Source organism: Rhinopithecus bieti, unplaced genomic scaffold (genome assembly GCF_001698545.2).
Source record: "Rhinopithecus bieti isolate Rb0 unplaced genomic scaffold, ASM169854v2 scaffold_17861, whole genome shotgun sequence".
In the NCBI taxonomy this organism is placed as follows: Eukaryota; Metazoa; Chordata; class Mammalia; order Primates; family Cercopithecidae; genus Rhinopithecus; species Rhinopithecus bieti.
The window spans coordinates 4,583,212-4,592,658 of NW_016809830.1; the positions used below are offsets into that span (position 1 = coordinate 4,583,212).

A 9,447-nucleotide genomic window follows, 5' to 3' on the forward strand; every position below is an offset into this window, starting at 1 on the left:
CCTCAGCCACCCAAGGTGCTGGGACTACAGATGTAAGCCACCATGCCCGGCCAGTAAATTCAGTTTTAATGATCAGATGAAACTAAATTAATGAAGGGCAGTTCAGATGAATCTCTTGGTGCCACCTGGCAGGAGCAGTGGCCCTCAAGTGAGGATGCAGCCAGCCTGCAATGAGGAGCTAGGGGAATAAAGACCCCAACCTCACATCCCACTTCTGTTCTTCTGCAAGTGTTCCCCATTGGCTGCAGCTGACTAGGAGTCAGAGAACGAGACAGCCCATTGGTGTGGTTCACATGAGTCAGCCTCTGGGGCAGAGCAGGATGAAGTGGAGAAATTCATCTGGACAGGCTACGGTGGGCAGCCTCTAAGATGGTACCCAGTGAGCTCCACCCCTGGTATTCACCTCTAGGGCTGGTCTGTGTGACCAGTAGAATATGGCAGAGACAATGACATTTCACCTAACAAGCCAGGTTAGAAAAGACACTGAAACCTCAGTTCTGGTCACTGCAGTGGGGAGCTTTTCATGGCCCATGACTCCCACCTGCTGGCATCCATGCCCATGTGTAATACCCTTCCTTTGAGTGTATGCTGGACCAAGTGACTTGATCCTAATTAATCAAATATGGCAAAAGTATTGGGATATATCCCTTGTGAGATCAGGCAACTAAAGGTTCTAAATTCCATCTTGGTTGCTGGCTTTAGCCAAGCAAGAGGCCTGTGTGGAAAGAATTGAGGGAGACCTTTGGCCAACACCCACCTGAGTGCGTATGGAAGGGGATCCACCCCAGGTGAGACTTAAGAATCTCAAGTTAAGCTGACTGCAGCTTTTGGAGAGACTCAGCTCAGAGTCCTCAGCTAAACTGTGCCCAGATTCCTAGTCCACAGAAATGTGAGATAACAAATGCCATCTGATGCTTTGGGGTAATTTATTATAAAACAAAGGTAACTAATATTCTCTCTCTCTCTGATCACCTGCTTTAGGTGAAGTCAGCGGCTGTGTCATTAGCAGCTCTATGGGGAGCCCACCTGGCAAGGAACTGAGGTTTTCTGACCACAGCTTATGAGTGAGCCTGAGGGCAGATCCCACCCACCCAAGCCTTCAGATGACTGCAGACCCTGCCTTCAGCATGATTCATGAGAGACCTGAGCCAGGACCTCCAGCTAACCCACTACCTTATTCCTGACCATCAGAAACTGCGCAAGGTAGGGCCTGGCGTGGTGGCTCAGGCCTGTAATCCGAGCATTTTGGGAGGCCAAGGTGGACAGATCACTTGAGGTCTGGAGTTTGAGACCAGCCTGGCCAATATGGTGAAACCTCGTGTCTACTCAAAATACAAAAATTAGCCAGGCGTAGTAGTACACACCTGTAATCCCAGCTCCTCGGGAGGCTGAGCCAGGAGAATCTCTTGAATCTAGTAGGTGGAGGTTGCAGTGAGCTGAGATTGCACCACTGCACACTCCAGCCTGGGTGACAGAACTGAGACTGTCTCAAAAGAAACTGCTAAGGTAATAAATGTTTGGGGTTTTAAGCTGCTAAGGTGTGGGATAATTTGCTTCGCAGCAACTGATACTAATTCATGAACCAACAGAAAACATTCAGCAAAGAGGAAAAGAGAGAAGTTCATAAAATTAGGTGAAATATTCCTTAGGAATAGTATTTGGTACTTTTTTTTTTTTTCTGAGATGGAGTCTCACTCTGTTACCCAGACTGGAGTGCAATGGCACGATCTCGGCTCACTGCAACCTCCGCCTCCCGGGTTCAAGTGATTCTCTTGCCTCAGCCTCTGAGTAACTGAGATTACTGGATTACTGGCACGTGCCACCACGCCTGGCTAATTTTTGTATTTTCAGTAGACACGGGGTTTCACCATGTTGGCCAGACTGGTCTCGAACTCCTGACCTCAAGTGATCCACCCACTTTGGCCTCCCAAAGTGCTGGTGTTGATTACAGGCGTGAGCCACTGTGCCTGGATCTGGTTCATATTCTTGATAGGCCCTGAACCTATATATGGAGTTATTTTTTTGAGGACCTTTCATAAAAAAAGGGTTTTCTTTTGCTTCAGGGACAAACTCTGGTATTCCACTAAATTGAGAATAAAGGGCCAGGCACTTTGGGAGGCTGAGGCAGGAGGATCACTTGATCTCAGAAGTTGGAAACCAGCCTGGGCGACACAGGGAGACCCCTCCCCTCCTCCATCTCCACAAAAATAAAAAATAAAAATAAAAAAAAACGAGCCGGGCGTGGTGGCGTGCACCTATAGTCCCAGCTACTTGGGAGGCTGAAGTGGGAGGCTCGCTTGAGCCCAGGAGTTCGAGGCTGCAGTGAACTATGATAGCACCACTGCACTCCAGCCTGAGCAACAGAGAAGACCCAGTCTCCAAAAAAAAGCCCCCCAAAAATGTTGAAAATGATGACAGATCCTTTACTAGCACCTCTTACATGCCCGAGCAGTGAACTTACATCATCTTTCACAAACAGAGAAACTGAAGCTCATTCAGATTAGGTAATTTATGTGAAGACACAGATAAACCCCTCCCAGCACCTGAGTCTCGGCGCAATCGGGATGCTTCGCAGCGGGGCAGGGGCAGGGCCCGGAGCCACCGCCATGGCAGCACGGGGGAACGACGGACTCGGGGAAGCCCAGCTTGGCCCTTCAAGTCCCGGGCCCAGCAAGGGCCAGGACCCTCCCTCCCTCCCTGCAACCGGTCCCCAAACTCGCTGAATGAAGCTCATTCAGATTAGATAATTTATCTGAAGACACACGGTTAGTAAAAGGCAGAACGCAGGTTTGTATTCCGAAGCCCTTTTCTTCTTTTCCACACATTATTATGGACTCCCTAACAGTAATCCTTGTAATTTTAAATGAACATACACCATAGTTCTTGTCCTGAACACCGAGAGACGTTGGTTCACGGAGGTAAGAAAGTTAACGCATCCCGCTGCGTCCCCTCCACCGCCGCGCACCCCGTCTCGCAGCTGGCATGGTGTTTGCTGGTGACAGGAACTCAACCAGCCTCCAGCATCTGGGGATCGGGGTGATATCCTTTGGTCTGGTTTGCAAGAGGACCCGCACGCCTCCAGCTGGGACAGAATTGAAAGGTTCAGAAAGGAAAGCTGGGGAGGTGGGGAAGAAAGAGTGCAAAAGTGACGCTGTGCCAGGGTCTCCAGGGCCAAGCAGCCCCGGGCCAGGCGGCGCACTCTGAGCTGCGCAAACGCGTGGGGCGGTGCGTCTCCGGATCCGGAAGTTGTCTCTGCCCTCACCAAACATGGCGGCCCCGGCGCCGCTCGCCCGCCTCTCGTAACCAATGGAACCGCGGCGGTCGGCTGATTCACGCAGGCGGTCTCTGCTCTACGCTCTCTGATGCAACGCGGGAGTCGCGGAAACTGTTGGTGCACGTCGGGGTGTTAAGACGTCGGCGGTATTGCAGTCTATGTCCTTGGAGGTGACCAGGGCCACTGCAGGCATGGTGCTAGGTGGGTGAGACTCGGTGTGTGGCGCGGTGTTCCCTGCCTGGGGCAGGAACTCTGCTCCATCCGGGTTCCGGCGCTTTCCTTAGTGCGTACTAGAGTGGGCGCCCCGCGAATGTTTGGGGACCGATTGCAGGGAGGAAGGGAGGGTCCTGGCCCTTGCTGGGCCCGGGACTTGAAGGGCCAGGCCCGGCTTCCCCGAGTCCGTCGTTCTCCCGGGCTGCAATGGCGATGGCTCCGGGCCCTGCCCCTGCCCCGCTGCGAAACGTCCCGATTACGCTGAGACTCAGGCGCTGGGAGGGGTTCAGACACAGGGTAGCCCCTACTCCTGCAGATCTTCAAAGTGATCGTCAGGAAGAGGCTTTAGGATTCCAGTTGTTTTTCTCCCAGCCTCATTTTTTTATTGAGGTTTCCGGGGAGACCATACTGTGCAGTAGGAAAAAAAAAAAAAAAAGAGCCCTGGATGGATGTCACTGTTCAGACCTACTAGTTGTGAGGCCTGAAATTTTCCAACCTCAGAGCTTCTGTTTCCTTTGAAGATCAGAGGGAGCTGGTGTTTATTTGCCATCTCTACAAAAACTGGCACTGGGATATCTGATTTGTATGTGTTATTTTATTTCATCCTCAGTACAGCCTTTGAAGATGGGGATTGTTTTTCTTATTTTATAGATAAAGAAATAAGCTCAGAAAGGCTAAGTGAATTCTCCAGAGTCACCCTTCCTTTTAAAGTACAAAATCCCAGACTCCAGCGTATGTCTGACCAACTTCAAAGCCCTTGTTTTATTTTTGGGTGCCCAAGTGGATAGAATAAATATCACAAAGTGAAATGATCAGAGTTCATTTTGAAAACCTGGATTGTTAACTAATGTTTTTATGAGATAGATGTTATTGAAATGGAGTGGGGAAATAATTAGGATATTAATTTCTTATGGACCTCAGTAATTTTTACTAATCGATGCTTGTTCTGTTTACAAAGGTAAGGAATGAATAAAGTAGTAAGGTGACCAATAGTTAATGGCCAGACCACAACTTACCCTCATTTTGTCAAACAGCAGAGCTGTACGTCTCTGACCGAGAGGGAAGCGATGCCACGGGAGATGGAACCAAGGAGAAACCATTTAAAACTGGTCTAAAGGTAGAGTCTCTTCTCATTAGGAAAATGAGACTGCATTTATTAATGACTTATGTCAGTTATCGTGTGACTTGTCAAGAACTTAATTTCAAACCCTGAGTTCCAAAGAGAATTTTCAGAAAAGGGAAAGTAAGGAATGTGTACAGATATGTGACTTTAAGATTGTTAGATGATCAAAGTCTAAACTTACTTTAACGTTTTAAAAAAAGGTATCTTCTTTTTTACCACATGGCATTGCTTCTTGGAATCTTTCTCTCCAATGAGTCAGATTGCTGGATTTTCAATTCTTGTAAAGATAAAAGTTATCTTTCCTCAGTCACAGTGAGCTCATGACCAGGGGGCTCCTGAGAGGGCTTTTGGTGAATTTACCACAATTCAGAGTGTGATCCTGAGATTTGACTCCAAGACCTGGTTTATACCAGCACACCAAGAATGGATTCTTGGAGCTGACTCATGACTTAGAGCTTAAAGCTAGAATGCCAATTTATTAATGTGCAATTATTTCTCAGGATCTAGAATCTTTGAATGAGTTTAGCTCATTCTCAAAGAGGTTTGTCAAGAGCTTGGACTCAGGCCAGGTGCAGTGGCTCACACCTATAATCTCAACACTTTGGGAGGCTGGGGCAGGTTGATCACTTCAGTCCAAGAGTTTGAGACCAGCTTGGGCAACTTGGTGAAATCCTGTCTCTATAAGAAACATAAAAATTAGCCTGGCATGATGGTGCGTGCCTGTGGTCTCAGCTACTCCAGAGACTGAGGTGGGAGGCTTGCTTTAGCCTGGAAGGTGGAGGTTGCAGTGAGCCATGATTGTGCCACTGCACTCTAGCCTGAGACCCTGTCTCAAAAGTAAAAAAAAAGGAGGGGCTTGGACTCACAACGTGGGTGTTAGGTAGTTGATTGTATCAGGGTAAAGTGTGGCCTAAGACAACCTTCTTAAAATAGACCATGGACTTGGCTGTTGAACTCATATGCTAGAATCCATTGGCTACAACTGCCACATAAGGAAGATGGTTAAAAGTTCCTTCCTTGGGTCTGGGCTTTGGTGCCTCAGGTCTGTAATCCCAGCACTTTGGGAGGCTGAGACTGGGGGATTGCTTGAGCCCAGAAGTTTGAGAACAGCCTGAGCAACATGGTAAGACCCTCATCTTTACAAAAAATTTAACTTCTTAAAACTTTTAAAATAAATTTAATTTAAAAAATAAAGATAGGATATTAACGCTCCCAAAGTGCTGGGATTATAGGAGTGAGCCATCACACCCCGCCAACTGCAAAAAATTAAAAAAAAAAAAAGATTAGCCAGGCATGGTGATCTGCACCTGTGGCCCCAGCTACTCGGGAGACTGAGATGAGCGTACTATTTCAGCCCAGGAGGTTGAGGCTGCAGTGAGCCATGATTGTGTCAGTGCTTTGCACCCTGGACAGCAACAACAAAAAAGTTTCTTCCTTGAAGTATGTTAGGAAAAGCGGTGCCTTGACCCTCCTTTTTGTGTGCCTCCCTTTTGTTAACTGTGTTACAACATTTATAGTTACTATCAAGTCCTTCTAACCTGGGAGCATTCTCCTCTCTCCTCTTTTAGATCATACCATATGGTTATACTTTGGTGTGTCATACATGGGTACTTGTTTTTAATTTTATTTTATTTTCTGAGACAGGATCTTACTTTGTTGCCCAGGCTGGAATGCAGTAGCACCATCATGGCTTACTGCAGCTTCAACCCTGGGCTTAAGGGATCCTCCCACCTCAGCATTCCAAGTAGCCCAGACCACAGGGGCATGTTACCACACCCAGTTAATTTGTTTCTTATTTGTAGATACGAGGTCTACAAATGTTGTCCAGGCTGGACTTAGACTCCTGGGCTTAAGCAATCCTGCTGCCTTGGCCTCCCAAAGTGCTGGGGCTACAGGTGTGAGCCACCACTCCTGTCTGGGTTTTACTTTTTAACCGCTCTTAAGGGGAAATCTTTCATTTCTACATTGTTGGTTGCCTCATTTTGCAGCTCCCAAAAACTGACAACACTGTTTAGATGAACATTTGCAGAATGTCGCTCTTAACAAAAGTGTAGCGTTCTGATTTGGGAACTGATAGTTTGGCTCTTTCAATTTCAGTGATACAAAAGGAGGGATCAGTACAGACTGTCGGGTAGTAAGTGAATTCTGAATGACTTACATGTATTCATGGGACCTTCTCTCTTGGTTTTGCATTTTAGTCAATGGCTATCTTTTTTTTTTTTTTTTTGAGACAGACTTTTGTTCTTCTTGCCCAGGCTGGAGTGCAGTGGTGTGATCTCGGCTCACTGCAACCTCTGCCTTCTGGGTTCAAGCAGTTCTCCCTGCCTCAGCCTTCTGAGTAGCTGGGATTACAGGCACCTGCCACCATGCCTGGCTAATTTTTTTTTAATATTATTATTATTTCTAGTAGAGATGGTGTTTCACCATTTTGGCCGGGCTGGTCTCGAACTCTTGACCTCAGGTGATCCACTCACCTTGCCTCCTAAAGGCTGGGATTACAGGCGTGTGCCACTGCGCCCAGCCCCTACATGTATTCTTACAATGTCTAGTTGTTAAAAGGATGGACTATTAAATGTTTTCTTTTTTTTTTTCTTTTTCTGAGAAGGAGTCTTGCACTGTCGCCCAGGCTGGAGTGCAGTGGTACAATCTCAGTCCACTGCAACCTCTGCCTCCCGGGTTCAAGAGATTCTTTTTGCCTCGGCCACCCGAGTGGCTGAGACTACAGATGTGTGCCATGACGCCTGGCCAGTTTTTGTATTTTTAGTAGAGATGGAGTTTCATCATATTGGCCAGGCTGGTCTTGAACTCCTGACCTCATGATCCGCCCACCTCGACCTCCCAAAGTGCTAGGATTACAGGCGTGAGCCACCACGCCTAGCCTTTGAATGTTTTCAAAAGATCCAGATTCCTTCTTTCTCTGCAGCAGTCATGGAGCTGAGAAAAGTCCGTTTTATAGGCTGCAGATCTTGCAACAAGAGAATAATTCATTGCATTTCTTGTTTGATTTAATAACTTGGAAGAGATTTCGAAAGATTATTTGAGGCTTTAAAGTATTCATCTTTTATATACTTTCAACTATGTTTTGAAAACCACAAACGATAAACTATCCCATGATATGTAACACAGCAATGCCTGATATGTTCCATTGTTGCAAAGAGGTATTCTACAGTGTGGGAATTTTTCAGATTAAATGAGTTTAGCTTTTTTTTTTTTTTTTTTTTTTTTTTTTTTGAGACGGAGTCGCACAGGCTGGAGTGCAGTGGTGCGATCTTGGTTCACTGCAAGCTTCACTTCACGCCATTCTCCTGCCTCAGCCTCCCAAGTAGCTGGGACTACAGGCACCTGCCACCACGCCTCACTAATTTTTTATATTTTTAGTAGAGACGGGGTTTCACTGTGTTGGCCAGGATGGTCTCAATCTCCTGATCTTGTGATCCTCCTGCCTCGGCCTCCCAAAGTGCTGGGACTACAGGCGCCCGCCACCACGCCTGGTTAATTTTTTGTATTTTTAGTAGAGACGGGGTTTCACTGTGCTAGCCAGGATGGTCTCGATCTCCTGATCTTGTGATCCTCCTGCCTCGGCCTCCCAAAGTGCTGGGATTACAGGTGTGAGCCACCGCACCCAGCCCCTTTTTGTGTTCTTAACCATTGTTTTGTTGAAAGTTTCAAAAATGTCTGACACTTCTCTGATTTCTCACAGAGGGCTACGTTTTAGATGTCACCTGCAGTTGGCTTTTGCTGTCAGGTGTCTCTTCTGTTTTCTGTGTACCTGTGCTGGTTGCTACAGCCACTTAAGATCTGTTGCTTGTAGTCTGCTTGTCCTGGAGAACTGTATAGTGTATGCCCGAACTTGCTGGAATTGTTTGTAAGAGGACCTCAGAGCTTCAGCTTTAACCAGTGTGCTTCTTTTGTTTCTTCTTTTCTTGAGACGGAGTCTTGCTTTGTTGCCCAGGCTGTAGCGCAGTGGCGCGATCTCGGCTCACTGCAAGCTCCGCCTCCCGGGTTCACACCATTCTCCTGCCTCAGCCTCCTGAGTAGCTGGGACTACGGGTGCCCACCACCACACCCAGCTAATTTTGTATATTTTTTTTAGTGGAGATGAGGTTTCACCATGTTAGCCAGGATGATGTCAATCTTCTGACCTTGCCCACCTCAGCCTCCCAAAGTGCTGGGATTACAGGCGTGAACCACCATGCCCAGCCAACCAGTGTGCTTCTTACATGTTCAACCAGTCACTCCGCTGACATCAGCTTTTGGGTGTTGGGGTCTTTATGCTTAGATTGTTCAAGTTGCCTTATACTTGAGATGTTATTTTGATTTTAAGTGTTGTATGATGTTCAATAACTTTTTTTCTCCTCTCTACCCAAGGCTTTGATGACAGTAGGAAAAGAACCATTTCCTACCATTTACGTAGATTCACAAAAAGAAAATGAGAGGTGGAATGTTATTTCTAAATCACAGTTGAAGAACATTAAAAAGATGTGGCATAGGGAACAAATGAAGAGTGAATCCCGGGAAAAGAAAGAGGTGAGTCCTGAACTTGCCACAGTGAACGTTGCTAAAGTTAGAACTCTGGAAACAATGTTAACCAACTGCTTCATCATTAAAATTAGGCAGAAGATAGTTTACGAAGAGAAAAGAACCTGGAAGAAGCAAAGAAGATTACCATTAAAAACGATCCAGGTCTCCCAGAGCCAAAATGTGTAAGTTTATCTTTTCAAATACTGTGGACTTGGCTACATCAGATCATTATTTCTGTGTGTGAGGGACGTGCCATATGGTTTGTTCCTTTACGTTTTGTTTTTACTTTCCTTTTATTTTTTATTTCTTTTTTTTT

The 9,447-nt window shown here is 46.6% G+C and overlaps 1 protein-coding gene and 1 long non-coding RNA gene across 3 annotated transcripts in view; both read left to right on the forward strand.

The window, feature by feature from the left end:
- Nucleotides 1-701: 701 nt before the first annotated feature.
- On the forward strand, nucleotides 702-2,162 carry LOC108541054 (uncharacterized). The gene is made up of 3 exons (XR_001888849.1): nucleotides 702-788; nucleotides 982-1,203; nucleotides 2,064-2,162. It is a non-coding gene; the product is annotated as an uncharacterized LOC108541054 (long non-coding RNA).
- Nucleotides 2,163-2,785: 623 nt separating this feature from the next.
- Nucleotides 2,786-9,447, forward strand: part of NARS1 (asparaginyl-tRNA synthetase 1) — a 23,364-nt gene continuing 16,702 nt past the window's right edge. The window contains exons 1-4 of one of the 2 annotated variants that reach the window (XM_017890460.1): nucleotides 2,786-3,475; nucleotides 4,525-4,604; nucleotides 8,979-9,137; nucleotides 9,224-9,313. In XM_017890460.1, coding sequence (XP_017745949.1) covers nucleotides 3,433-3,475; nucleotides 4,525-4,604; nucleotides 8,979-9,137; nucleotides 9,224-9,313 — 372 coding nt within the window. In that variant the 5' untranslated portion in view covers nucleotides 2,786-3,432. Of the gene's footprint in view, nucleotides 3,476-4,521; nucleotides 4,605-8,978; nucleotides 9,138-9,223; nucleotides 9,314-9,447 lie in introns of both variants that reach the window. The other variant, XM_017890459.1, reaches the window with a different exon arrangement.